This window comes from Micropterus salmoides, unplaced genomic scaffold, assembly GCF_014851395.1.
Source record: "Micropterus salmoides isolate LMB-PRFRI ecotype aquatic unplaced genomic scaffold, ASM1485139v1 Ms_hic_scaffold_19, whole genome shotgun sequence".
NCBI classification, from domain to species: domain Eukaryota; kingdom Metazoa; phylum Chordata; class Actinopteri; order Centrarchiformes; family Centrarchidae; genus Micropterus; species Micropterus salmoides.
Window position 1 is genome coordinate 9,408,587 of NW_024041039.1, and position 14,627 is coordinate 9,423,213.

Sequence of the window (14,627 nt, forward strand, 5' to 3'; positions counted from 1 at the left end):
CAGAATTAGAACAGACCTCCACCCCAACCCAGAGTAGATAATGCGCTCTAAGATCACAGTCATTTCCTTGCCTAATATATGCTTAACACATGCAGTATTTCCTTACAGTGCAGTACACTGTATGTTCTGCAGTTACACAGTGGGGATTTGTTGAATTTGACTCAACGTTAAAATGGCTCAATATTATCCACAAGGTGAGAACTATATTTGGAAGCATTTATTTTTCTTGTTCCATGTTATGACTGCAGTAATAATTTTTCACCAGGGGATGTCGCTGGTAGGAGTCTCTCCAATTTTTTTCCTCACTCCCCCCTCAAGATAAAATGTGAATGACTTCATCTGAAAACGCGTCCTTGTGTGCTCTAATTTGAACAATCGTGAGTTATGCAGGTGGAAAGTCATGGAAGCCATTTTCAATAATAAAGTTAAAAACATGAAATAAGCTGCAACACACATCCTTGGGTTAGAAGTATATTCTTTTAAAACAATTTTGAATTTAATCTGAAAAAGTAGAGCACCAAACAATAAAGTCCCCATAGCATAAAAGAGGCACTCCGTCCTGACTAACCAGTTTTGATGCAAATAGCTTAACAACGGATTGGCTACTGAGGTTTTTTCCTCAAAAAATCTTAGCTGAGAGGTAAAATGATTTGTCCTCTGTGTGTTTTACAGGGAATTTCATAGACATGAGAGGCACAATGCAGTTCAGTAAATATGAATACACAATAAAAACAAAACACAAACACAATCTGAATACATACTCTATGCAAAAGCAAATAGAAGGCTTCACTTTCCCTTCACATGTTATGAGCATTTTGCACCGTTACCACGACAAATAAAATGACATAACCATGAAATCAAAGCTACATACATCTTCAGAAAGGGAAACTTAAAGCAGTGCACCTTTAAAAATTCTTTTATGTAAACATGAGTGAACAAAGTGTTTTCTGATTTTGAAATCCATTCTCAAACTGGTAACATAACCACTTCAAGATATGAATACACTTTTCTTTTTTAAAGATGAGACACACGGTGTTAGCAATCAACACTGTGCTATTCACTCTCATTAAACTTCCGTTACGTCAACTGCAGATATTTTACCTCTTAAAGAGATGCAAACAATCCGCATAAAAAGTTTTCAGAATTCAACACTGCAAAAATAGTTTAAATCATAAAAATACACGTATATATACAGAAGAAGTAATGCATTTGGTGAGTGATTACTTACATTTTGAGCTGAAGCACAGTAATAGTCAACCAACTCACGATGTTAATCATTACTTTAGTATTACTTACAGTAAGTGATATTGATTTATCCAGTTATACTTGAAATGCAATAAAACACACTATTGACTGATCATCATAGCCCCTTGAATCTGTGTGCAACATGTTTCACAAAATGAGCAACGTGAAAATACGACTGGAATGTTTCAAAACCACAACAGAACATAACATGTTTTACTCCCCCATTTTCACTGACCAAGTCAGTTAAACATCAAAGATGAAAGGATGAAAGTGCATCGTCAAAACTCATAAAATGCTTATGGTCATCTGTATAAGAGAGAGAAAAAATACTGTTTAATCATAGCAAAGACATGAGATTAAAAGCAATGCCAGCGTGGCTCACTGCATAACTGCATCACTGCTGCATAAGTACAGATATACCATATAAATAGTAGTCAAATATTTACCAGTATCAATAAGTGCTCAAGTTCTAATATATAAATACATCTTACAGTATTCATAATTACATATTAACTTCCTCTATTTTTGTGCAATAGCAAATCCCATGCATTTTTACCAAGATACAAACCACAACATTAAGAAAAATGCAACATAAGAAACATTTTTTAAGATTGTTTCACATAAATCAAGCTGCATCCGTCTGTCAGAGGAACTGACGGGAAAAACAGAAGAAAAAGCTTTCCTTTGAACATACTCTCTGACAGCGCTGACACTTCTGAATAAAGAGTACCTCGACATTTTTCCTTAATTAACAACCTTCAGAAAACAAAATGATGAAAAGCAAAATAAAGGCACAGACCCTTGCCGCTTGATCAGAAGCACCAAACTGCACAAGAAGCGTCTACTTAAAATTTGGTCAGACTGTTTCATAATACACACACTTTTCCCCTTATAAATAGTCTTTATTTACTGCACTACTGCATCACACCTTGATATGATTACATTAAACAACAGTCTATTTTCAAAGTACACATACAGTAAAATACACTGTTTGTATGCATCTAAGAAGGAGTATATGTTAAGGACATTTGTACAGAATCCATAAATATAATTTATGTGCAATTGTACGCAAACTACTATGTCAAACAAAGGCATATTAGCATAATATCTTTCCATATTGCACCTGCACCCAATAATGATTCTCCACCTTGCAAGATTTCCTGCGGCTCATCCAATCATTTCAGATCTCTCAGGTCTCTGAAGAGAAGAGCACATTAGACAGGGTGTGTTTCTTCTTCACTCTGAAGGTCTGATCTACACTCAGATTTTAAAAGGAGTTGTCTAGAGTATGTGCAAGACCAGAGGAAGTGTTGTTATATTGCCTCTAATGGGATAAAGAGGAGGTTATGTGCCTAAAGGGCTATGGACAGCAAAGTTGCAGGTGTGGCAAGGAGGCAATCGTTCCTGAATCAAATCAAGAAGACAGAAAATGCGGGTTTCAATGAGGGTCCTCTGTAGTAATCTTCAATGAGGCGATGGCTTTCAAGCAGGTCTGGACGTACTCCTCCTGTCTACTTTCCGTGACTCCGGGGTCGAGGCTTTTCTCCTGAGCGGTGTGATGGGAGGACAGCTGGTTCTGGCCTCTGATGTCCTCTCCTTCTGTCTCGAGCCCGTGGACAGATCCCTCCCTGCTGCTGCAATGCTGGCCCTCACTGCTCTGGGGGCTTGGCGCTGAGGAAAAGGTGACATCAGTGCTGGAGGAAGGCGGAGAGTATAACATCTGGAGGCCTCCGACAGGAACAACGGGGAGCAAACTGTGGGTCTGCTGCTGGGAGTGAAGAGGGAGGTGGCTGAGGATGTTCTGGTGATGAGAACTGGCAGCACCGGGCAGAGTGGAAGCCAAGCTGCTCCTTTGATCCTGAAATGACATATTGGCAGCATTAGGAGCAGTTTCGACGTTTCCAAGATCATTTCTCATGTGAAAATATATTCCAGTTAGCAAAAATGCAGAAATGTGAGAAACAGCTAGATTTTGGAAGTATCCAACTGAAAAAAAATCCACCCCCCTCCCTTCAAGTCATCCCTTTTTTCATAGTGAATGCACAGGCAGAGTGTGCACAGGTAGACAGGCAGGTGGGCTAATGATTGGTTGTGCTTATTACAGTCCTGCGACAGCCACAGATGGCACTTTTTTTGTGTCACAAGATTTGATTTATTGATTGTTGTTGGGATGTTCTCAACAAATATAACAAAAAATGCTTCTGAAATAAATTGCCTACCCCAGCTTTGAACAAAAAGACTATTTTGTTGTCACAGTCTACAAATCCAATGAAAAGACCAGAACCAAAAAGGCATTACTCCGCTCCAATTCGTTTCCTACTTCAGACACTACTCTTAAAGAGTGGGTCATAAATATATACTTTCAATAACTTTGTAAAACAGGTAGGGCACATAGCTTTTAGCTAATTTAACTAAAATGTTGAATAGTGTATATGTTGGGGACTACTTACAGCTCGGGATTAATACACATTTGGTGTAACCAGTGCAATTGTGTGGCTCACTGATGTGTTTTAATAGATTTTGGACAACAATGGAGTTCGCTGGCGTATAAGCTTTATCAGACTTCAGCTACACAGGCTTTGTTCACAATAAGTAAATTATAGAATATCACAAGGCTTATCCTTCAAAATGTGTTAGTTATATATATATACACACAAGTTTATAAACATGCATCAACATATGTGTGAGAGTTCACAAGAAAAATGTTCCAAACTGATCTTAAAGTGTTCAGAAGTCCTTTAAAAATTCAGAACCTTTACTTAACCTAATCACCTGTTCCTTTGCCCAATGCTTTACTTTCCACCAAATGTCATCCAAATCTAAGCATGTTTTAAAGATATGTTGTTAATTGACAAACACTACTAAAACCCTATTTGGCAGAGGTATAGTTGAAGTGGGTGCAAAACGCATCTTGCTACATACCATTTCCATTCCAAAGGCTCCTTGTTGTTGAGCCATGTCCATCTTTGCCTGGTGTCTGGTTTTATCACTGCTGCCTTTGTGTTGATGCGAGCCTCTGCGTGGTGAAACCGCCCTCAGCACAACTCTCTGTCTGCCTCTGACTGACGATTCTCGCTTTCCAGACAGCTCTGTACCAGGAGACATGGGTCGTTCAACTGAGACTGGGGAGAGGTGCTGAATGGGTGTGAAGCCGGGCGAACCAGGTCTCAGCGGGGAGGTATCCCATCTGGGAGAGGAGCGACCTCGCGGGGAGAGTTCTCGCCTCGGGGACGGGTAACGCAGACGTGAAGGGGAGGGCTCCCTGATGGGAGACTCCCAACCAGGAGAGAGCAGACAAGAAGAGTAGGGGTCAAACAGGAAGCTGGCCTGGTCTGGAGACAGCATAGTCAGAGAGTCTTCATCAACTGACTTTTCCCTCTGGTCTGTTGTGAGGACAGGTCTATGGTCCAAGCCCGTCCCCCGAGAGGTGAGGGAATAGCCGTGGACAGAGGCGGTGGCTGTGACTGACAGAGAGGTAACTCCACACGGCTGAGGACTCGTGCTTCTTGAACGCAGCTTTGGCGTTGAGTCACCCTCATATTCATCGTCCTCGTCGTCATCTTCATCGATGTCATCAACTTCTTCATCCATGCCGTCAGAGTCCTCCGCGTCAGAGAATTGATGTTTGGCTGTGATCACCACCTCTGTTTTGGACTCTTGTTGGATGTCGTCCACTTTAAAAGACAAACGCATCCGTTTAGTTGGATTTATTCTGCTACATCTCATGCATGTGCAAGAATTTTACATTTGTCAGTGTCTTACCATGTTCCTGTAGCTCCGTTTCATCCATCGTCACTGACACTCCCAGTTCAAGACATTTCTTCATGTGTGCCTTTGACTTCATATGTTTAGTCAGGTTTCCTGTAAAAGGAAAAAACAAGTAGATAGCGAGGCTTTTTTGGCATTACAATTTTTCACTGAAAAATACTAGCATTTGTTCTTAAAGGAGCCAATTTGTTTAAACAGATTTTCAAACAAATGTTATGTCCTCACATACAGTCCAAGCTTTTCCTACTACAAGACTACAATGATCAGTTGATCACTGATAAGTGACACAAGTCCAGTTTAGAAAAATCTACTAGAAATAAAGAAAGTGTAGAGAAAAATGAGGAGACAGTGCAACTGTGCTGCTGATTTTGCACTATAGTACCTCTGAACAGCAGCAAAATATACAGAGCATTTACTGCTGCTGCTGCAAATGGTTATTAAAAAAAATAAAAAATCTGATATGCACAAAGATTATTCTTTTTTATCTGATATTTACACAAAAACACACTGATAGATGTCCATTTGTTTTAAATAAAAACTCTTAACTAGTTAGTCCTTACTGCATGTATCATCTATAAAGTCTGCCTTGTTCATTCCAGTCTTTAAGTCTGAAGAATACTAACCTTTAGTTTTAAAAGCAAAGTTGCAGACTCTGCAAATGTATGGCCTCACGTCTGTATGGGTCCTGATGTGTTTTTTCAGCATGCTCGGCTTCTTACAGCGAATACCACACTCCTCGCAAATGTATTTCCCCCTGCCTCGGCCTCTGACGTACACATAGTCCTCATTGGACTTGTACCTGAAAGACAGATACAGTCTTCTAATAAAAAAATACATAAAACTGAGTAGGTAAAAAGAGCATGGAACAATCAATCCTAAAATAGCTGCAGCACAAGCTGTCAGCAGAAATGGCAAGTGTTATGATAACTAATATAACAATAATCTTGACTGACCCTCCCTCGAAGATCTTAATGCGTGTGGGTACTGTTTGGGTTGTGGAAGTTTCCCTCTCTTTCCACTCCTCCTTGGTAGTTTTCACTCTGCAGCTGACGTCTTTCACCTTCTTCCCGTAGGTGACGTCCGCCTCTTTGGGCTCTGGTTTCCTCTGCAGCTGAATCAGATGAGCAAACATTTTGTTAACATCCATTTTAAGTGGACTCCGTATTGACAATGTAATGTGATACTTCCAATATTGTATGTCACACATACCGTTACACAGCATGTTTTGCAAACATGAATTATGCTGCTGCTGGAGAAAAAAACTACAGATAACGCCCTGTTTTTCTTTTCTGAACGCTTCGTTATGCATGATTTTTCTATGAGAATATATACATTTATCAGCTTAAATCCAATGCTATGGAGAAAGGCATCCCATTGCCAAGACACATGATATTAACTTGAATATAATTTGGGTGTCTGGTGTTTTCAGACATCTTTCTTTTGCAAACAGTAAATGCAGTGATGAATCAGTGCTTAGAGCATCATAACAACCCGCAGGCATTTCCAGTTGTGACTGAACCTTCTGAAAAAAGAAGTGAGGGGTTAATTTTGCCATATTCTTGGTAATAAGGCATCTACATTTCAAACAGTTATATCTTGCTGACATTTAGGGCTACCAAGGTAGACAGCTTCCCTGTGCAGCTTGATCATGAGTATTTACGTCATAAATATACTTGTATTCATATATATATATATATATTAAATATATATATATCATAAATAGGGGTTTACTTCTAATGTTTAAGACGGCTTTAGAAACACTGCCGAGATCAGGGATCATTTTCTCACCTGTTCCATGGTCTGCCTCCACAGGATGAGGGATGAAACCAGTTTCCCAGTGCCAGGCTGACACATGGCGGCAATGGTGTATATAACTTTGTCTCCCTTCTTTTTGGACTGCAGCAGAGCCAGAGCAGTACTAGTACTGAGTTCCAGAGGGTTCGGGTTGTGGGAACTCACACACCAGGTGGCGTACACAGAGGAGAAAGGGGCGTTGCTGTGAGAGCAGCTTGGCTTGGTGTAGTTGAGATAACACCAGCTCACACCTGTTGTCGTGCGAAGACTTGGAAACTGAGATAACCGTCTTGAATGCTCTGAGTCTGAGATCAGGTCTTGACTGATACCCAGCTGTGCCACCATATCCATCTGCACTCGTTTCTCCATGCCAACTTCTTTCACTTTGCTGACTGATATCATGGAGTAGAGTGGTGAGCTGGTTTCCAGGGAGCTACTTTCCATTGCTGACTCAAGTCTGTGGTCAGTGGCCTCTGTCACTTTTTGCTGAAGTGTGATAAATGTACTCCTACGTGAGTCATCCTGAGTATGAAGTGTGGATGCACCCTGCATCTCTGACCTATGCCCCTTCTCTTCACTCAAATTACATTTCCCCAGCTCCACAGCACTCAGCTCCTCTACAATCTGCCCAAACATTCTTTCCTCCTTCACACGTTTTTGCTGCTTGACCTCCATGAAGAGGTCCAGGCTGCTGGCAGGGGATAGCATTCGTTTGTTTGCACCACCACTGGAGGCGTTAGTGGTTGAGATAGTTCTGGAGGTCAGAGAGAGAGGAATGCCTGTCTTGAGCTTAGCTGATGACAAATCAAGGGCTTCAACATTGAGGGTGTGTATCGAAGGTGGTCTGGCATAAGCTAATACATTGTGAGAATCAAGATTTCCAGACAAACGTGAAGTTTGATTCTGAGAAGTGGATGTAGTGGAACTAACAATGTCATACTGATTGTCCAAAATCTGTGATACTGAAGTGTATGTGATACTGCCAAAAGATGGCACATAAGTCTGTATTCTTACAGGAACTAAAAGGCTCGGATGTGACAGCTGGGGAAATGTATTCCCTGTTGAAAATATTGGCAAAGTCTGCGGCAGAACAGCAGCTGATGTGAATGGAGGGGAGGTGCTGCTGAGGTAATGCGGAAACACTTGTGATGGGACTTGTGTTGCCTCAGTGTCCATATTCAGTGACTCCTGTCGCACCAAGTTGCCCCTCCTTCTCTCCCTCACAGCCGAGTGGCCAGCACTGATGTCAACGTGTCTAACTTTGGATGTTGGAGAAAGACTGCCATAGTCAAATGATATGCTGCGTACCTCTGGGAACTCCTTGCGCAAGTTACACGGCGCCTGCTCTGAGGAGGAGCGTCTCATTTCATGCTGTTGACGCTGGCTGAGCACAGAGAGGGAGTGCCCACTCCCTGGCACAGCTAAGAGCTCTAGTGGTTTGCCAAATTCATCCTGCCTAGCTGGAGAGACTGACTTCAAGCTCTCCTCCCTGTCAAAGGAGAAGGTGGAGCTATAAGATAAGTTGCTGTCTTGGCTCGGGCTGCGGGAGAGACTGGTGCAGGCAGACTCAAAACTGGATTCACCAGAGGAGTGCTCGATATCAGCTAAGCGTAGCCTTTTCTTCTTTGGAGGCAGCTTTTCTGGAGGGAATTGTGCTAAAGTTTCACTCCTTTGAGGCCACTGAAACTCCTCCACATGCTTCTCTGGCTCCTTCACCTGCACCTCCGGAGCTTTTTCTGGACTGTCGGGCTCTACTGTGACCCTAATTTCTGGGACTTGTATGTTGGGCTGCCGCACAAGTTTGGGGCCCATTTGAAATGATTGCCTCAGCCTACTATCACTCATTTCCATCTCATATGATTCACTTGCCTCCATGGCTTGAAATGAAGAAATACTTTCCTGTCTCTGCCCATGGTACTTGTATGATTCTGACTGTTCAGAGAGAGGCCTGTTTATTGAGTTTGTGTGCTGGATAACAGAAATTACATTCCCTAAAGTTTTTCGACCAGACATTTCAAGGCTCACTGATATGTCCATGTCACACTTGTCCATCTGTGTTAGCATACTTGAAGAATGTCCTTTTCCTAATGCCATAATACCAGCTGCTGCTTGTTTTGAATCATAGTCCTTGCCTGAATCAAACATGTCTTCACCCTGTTCATGATGGCCCTCATATTGACCTGGCAAATCTTCCTCTTCCCTCTTCTCTTTCCGGCGCTTACGTGTTGCCAGTTCCATTGCATGTCTCTGATGGCTCATATTAGATGCCATGGAGGGGTAATTTTCCATTTCCAATCCTGAGGGTGAAATGCTACTCTCGATCATCTTTCCATGGCTGTCAGTGTCTGCGTGGCCATCATGTGCAGAGAGTTCAAAAGCAGCTTGTCGCCTGAGTCTCCTCATGCCCCCAGTGCTTGTTCTCTCATCAAATGAATGGCTGCCTCTGAGGGCCTGAGGCATAGTGAGACACACTGCTGACGATGTTGGCATTGAGTTGCTTCTGATTAGAGGCCCCACATCAGAGCCAGTGTCTAAAAGGGGTTCTTTTACCTCTTCCCTTGTGAATGACTTTGTGTTTATTTTGATTGACTCAACAGCGTCTTTTTCTTGGGTGAAAACGCGGGAAACACCTTTCTCTGAGCGTTTCCCGGTATATTCACTTGCCTCTGTGCTGCAAGCCAGAAAAGCTGCTGTCTGTTTAGGGCTTGGCCTGTAGCACTTCCCAAACATAATTTCTTGATAGGACTTCGCATTAGTATTTGGAGGACCCGTCTGGTGCTCGGTACTCTCGGAGCGCGAGAAGTAGCCAGAGTCCGTGCTGCCCTTGCTGGACTGACTTGGGAGGGACAGATTGTTGTCGGAGTCGCTGCTTCTTTTTTCAGACAGCCGAAGTGCGAGCCTCTGTTTGATCGTGCAAGATTGAATTGCACGGCTAGCCTCGGCAGCGGCAGGAGGTGCATTGATTTCTTGGGGCTGGGATGAACCATCCTGAGTTGACATTGACGTGGCTCCCTTTTTCTGAGCAATGAGATTTAGTACCTTTACAGCAGTGTTATCTGATCCCTCCGCTGGAGACTCCAGCAGCAGCAGCGGGTCGTTAAGAGTGTCCTCGTCCGTGTCCGTGCTTTGTTCAGCATCAGAGAATAACTCTCCTTCCCCTTCAAAAGATCCCTGGTCTGTGTTGGCATTGTAAGAACCAAGTTCTGAGAGTGGCACTGTTCCAGCTTTGACCAAATGAGCATGGGACTTTCTGTGTTTGTATAAATTACTCTTGGTTTTGAAGGAGAATCCGCAGGGGACACATGGATAGGGCCGTTCCCCAGTGTGTGAGCGAATATGTTTCTTAAGCACGCTGGGTTTGGCACATGCCCTTCCACAGTAATCACAAACATACTTCCCAGGCTTTTGGTGTTTCTGTTCCACCTTACACACAGTTTCTGACAGCAGATCCATCCCTGCATGGGAGCACTGTTGTTGGACTTCAGGTGAACTGGTGGACTTCCTGTGAGATGCAGGTCCCGGGGACTGTGCTGAAACTAAGTGACCGGCAGTTTTCTGTCTGCCACTGGAAAACAGTTTTGTGGACTGTAGTGGATATGAAGACACCTCATAGTCTTGATGGCTTGTGGACTGGGTTTGGGAGTGTTGATGTTCTAATTGCAGTGATTTCCCTGAGTCAGACATTTCTGTAAAACACGTGTCTCTGCTCTGACCTTCTTGCAGTTGTTGGTGCCACCCCTTGCCTTCCAGTTCGACTGATGGACTCCCTTTAGTCTGTACTGCCTCTGAGGTGCATTTCTTCTGTGCAACATTTCTGTCCTGACCCTCGGCGGAGCTTTTCACCCCTGCAGTAGTTTCAAGTGACTCCATGAATCCAATGTCACTTTCTTTGGGATCGATTTTCAAGGACACTATCTGTTAGGTAACTGGAGTGATATTAACATACATGTGAACTGACTGCGGGGAAGGGTCACCTGAAAGAAATCGGACAGAAGTGACAATTAGATAACTCAAATATGATGTATGAAAAAACAATACTCTAAACTAGGAGCACATTAAGAAACACGAGGGTTATAAAGACAAAAAAAATGTTTACCCCCAACAATCAATTCCACTGTTAAATCTCAGTTCAAATCCCCTCCCTGAGAGTGACAGCTAATCAAGGCTGTTTCCCAAAAGTCCTCCTCATAAAATTGGAGTATAAAGTTCATAATGAGCTCCATCACAGCAGGAATGGAAAAAATATTTTCTCTTAACAGCCTCTAAAAAACTAAAAAAAATCTACCTCTTGTCAACACTGGCAGAGGCCCCAAATTTGCTGAAACCCTGTGAAGGTGCATAGATGTGTGTAGGTATTTAAGGCACATGTATGCTTTTACTGTAGCATGTGTGTCATGAATGGTTGAATATGTTTATTTTGTGCAGCATCATCTCCTTTCAACAAGCTTCAACAATCTCAAAATCAACTCCTTTTCCTTAATGCAAAATGTCACTTTTATTAGAATATTCACTATTTTAAGTGAAAATTCCTGTACATAAGTTAATGAATGGTCAGACAACCACCTTCTTATTAATATATATTTTTTAAAACTACATGCATTATGAGCTTAGCTGTGAAATATCTACAGTATAGCACACAGGTACTTTCATTATTCTATTTCCCAGATTCTGCTTTTCAGTTTTGTCAACATTGTAGGCTATTACAAATATCTAAACTTCAGTGGAGGTTTGCCTGCCAAAATAAGTGAAGATTATCTACCCTAATAAAATACTAATAACTCTGCAGAATATGGGGCACATAATGTATTAAAAGTACAGTATGTGTGTCGATGCATGCCAGCACACACACAGGTATCAGACTATGGGCAATGAAATGTGATGAGCACCTTTGATGCGATATCTATATAAAACACCAAACTGTTCTGCCTAACTTTATATAACATCTTCAGGTTCTTTGTCTTTGGTGGGATTTAAAACCTTTAATCTGTCTGTGTTACTGGTATCATCATCTCCACACTGAGCTGCACGGGACCACATGCCGTCCTGTACCTAAACATGCCACACTCATCTGCAGCCCCACGGTTAAAGTGAATTGCTCTTGCCACTATACTTTCGTCTCATATCATGGGGATGGGTCTCTGAGGGCACGTCATTTCTATCTTCTCAGTATCAAATGCTGTGTCCTCCCATAACGAGGTTATGTAAGATTATCTGGTTCAAACCCTCTGAGTTCCCCTTAATTAGGACATCCTCCGACTCTCACTCTCTTTCTCTCACTCCCTCTCTTTCTTTGTTAGCACACCACACACTCCTCAGGCATAAACCAGAGGATACGAATCCAAGGTGACTCTTGAGATGCCAAGAGATGCTTGAAAGCAGCTGTGAGGATGATAATCTCTCCTTTTTGCAAATGCACATTGCCTCTGTTGGCTGTTTATGATTCAGCAGCTGTGCTTTCGGACAGATTTAAGGGTTTCTTCCACAGCAGGGTAGAGAAAAAATAATGACGGCGTATGAAGGATAGCGAGAGCTGCCTCAGATTGGAACGATCCACGTTTTAACGAGGAGGTTTACGGAGGTCAACTAAGTGGGGTGCCTGGGGGTAACACAATTCAGAGGCCCGGTAGGGAGCTCCCTTTCAAGGTCGATCTGACCTCATTGCTTAGTTTCCATCCTCTGTGAGCTACGAGAGGAGGGAAGGCGAATATGGGTGCAGAGTGACAGCGAGATAAGACCGTCAGAAACAATGCATACCTTTGAACTAAGCACGATAGAGAGGGAACAGAGTCGACATATTCAAGAGTCTCACTGACAAGTCTCTCAACAGATTCAGCCAGTTTTTTTGTACAAAGACTGTACCAGCAGACCTTTCACTGCAAATTTCTCTCGCTCCCGGCAACAAGCACTAACCTTTACGAAAATATATGACACAGCAGCAATGACGTGCAACAACAGGAGGCAGGTGGGTGGCAGTAGGTGTATTTCAGGACGATTGTGGGCTGACTGTGGTACAGTACGTCCGCATGGATAGAGAAATGACTTAATGGAGAGATTTATTTGAACAGCACACATTCAAGGGGCACATCCCTTACTGCTTTCCACACACGAGAGAGGAGAATGAGCAAACAAATGCTGGCTATGGAGAGCATCGTTATGCCGCTGCATTACATCATTAGAGGCTAAGTTGGCCATTAAAGGGAACAGGCATGAAGCCTCACGCTGACAACAAATCCATAAATATCATAAGGAGATGACCGGCTTCAGTGAAGCTGGATGGTAAAACCCTCTGTGGTACTATAACAGTAACATAGCACATAGCATGCAGAATCAACAGCTCTCACGGTGATCAGAATGACATAAAGCACTCGGTCTGATGGGAAGAAAGCCGCGGTTCATACAGCAGCTGACATTCAGATATCAAATATAATCCTCATACAAACCTGACATTTGAATAGTCCCCTGTCCCATATCGACAGTCACATGTGACATTCCTCATACTGCATAGTCCGTTTTGCCATTCTCCTCATGCCTGGGCAACAATAATGAAATAAATTAGCAAGGTAAAGTCCCATCAGTCATGAAGCTGCTGGCTGACTGGGTGTACATTAGAAGATCTATTGATGCGAGCTAGTCACCAGAGAAAATACCCAACCGTGACGTGCGGACCCAGGCACAAAAATAGCAAAGGGGCCCTGGGAGGGATTACACAACAGCCCACGTTAAAGGACGCTTTTCCTCTCTCACTGTGTTTCAAAGCACAGCAGCAGCTGCCCCACACTACACACAAAGTGGGGAGTCAGATATCATGATCAAAGATCTAAACATCACCTTTCTAGATAGCAGGAGTTCATTCATCCCTAGATTCAATTATTTATTTCAGCCTGACATTGTGTGATCTGGATGAAGACATTAATTCAGGTACAAACATATACTATTATGTACTATTATGATCTACTGTATATACATCAGTTGGACAAAGCATGTGAATATAAGCAGAGCAGAGGAGAAAGGCAAAAGTGACAAGTGCTTCGAAAGACACTAATCACATGGTACAGCAGCTCTGAATATACATTTCCTACAGCGTGCCTATTCAGTTTGTATATTGAGAGGAACTCAATGAAAAGACAGCATGTGGCTGGCTGTGAGCATGCTGCAAAAATTAGACATGTTCTCTGAATTCTGAGACACCCACAGCCTGTTCAGAGCCAGTTCTTCCCATCACGACAGGATTTGCTTTGTGAATGGAGAGAGTCGTGATGAGGGTGTCATTAACACGGCAAAAACTAGGACAATACTGCAGATTATGTGCAGCTGCAAACCTCATCCTGTGAATCAGATGAGTTCAGTGTGACATGGTGCTATTACAGCTTCTACGTGAACGCCATAACTTTTGAAAATCTTCTCAATAACTTCCTCGTTATATGATTACCAAAGTTTAAACACTTTAATGCTATTTTTATAAACCCAGAGCCACATTTTGTATTGTTCTGTTTGGTACATTTATTATACATACATTTCTTCATTATTCTAACTCGTAGTTTCAAGTTAAAACAACTTAACTACATTTATACCAAACTTTCCATTTCAAGTTAAGAGGATTTTATGTCCAAATTTGTTTCAGTTTAAATGTATAAAGGGCCTTTCAGACAGACCACAACGACAGCACTGCTGCACTAAGAAACCCATTATTTTCAATGGCTTCTGCCGCACCAGGGCAGTTTGTTGCTGTGTTGAACAACTCTTGCCGAGCTCGCGCGCACACCGCGGTCAAAGTTCAAAATAGTTCATACACAAATAATACTTTATTAACAACACTATAT

At 42.5% G+C, this 14,627-nt stretch overlaps 1 protein-coding gene across 2 annotated transcripts; it reads right to left on the reverse strand.

Moving 5' to 3' along the window:
- Nucleotides 1–458: 458 nt before the first annotated feature.
- On the reverse strand, nt 459–13,459 carry hivep2b (HIVEP zinc finger 2b). Of its 2 annotated transcripts, XM_038729177.1 has the most exons (7): nt 13,248–13,459; nt 6,802–10,781; nt 5,967–6,124; nt 5,637–5,812; nt 5,008–5,106; nt 4,168–4,919; nt 2,684–3,103 (listed from the first exon to the last, which is right to left on the reverse strand). In XM_038729177.1, exons 2-7 carry the CDS (start codon nt 10,675–10,677, stop codon nt 2,684–2,686), a joined length of 5,481 nt encoding a protein of 1,826 aa, XP_038585105.1. In that variant the 5' UTR covers nt 10,678–10,781; nt 13,248–13,459. The 2 variants fall into 2 exon arrangements, with proteins under 2 accessions (XP_038585106.1, XP_038585105.1); XM_038729178.1 differs by lacking the exon at nt 13,248–13,459 and having other exon boundaries at nt 459–3,103; nt 6,802–10,677.
- Nucleotides 13,460–14,627: the final 1,168 nt, after the last annotated feature.

Excerpts from the sequence above, each read along its gene's own strand:
- hivep2b (XM_038729178.1), bottom strand. The coding sequence starts at position 10,677 with ATGGAGTCACTTGAAACTACTGCAGGGGTGAAAAGCTCCGCCGAGGGT. Across the intron at positions 4,920-5,007 it reads AACGGAGCTACAGGAACATG|TGGACGACATCCAACAAGAG; the intron begins GTAAGACACTGA and ends TGTCTTTTAAAG. Across the intron at positions 3,104-4,167 it reads GAGCCTTTGGAATGGAAATG|GATCAAAGGAGCAGCTTGGC; the intron begins GTATGTAGCAAG and ends ATGTCATTTCAG.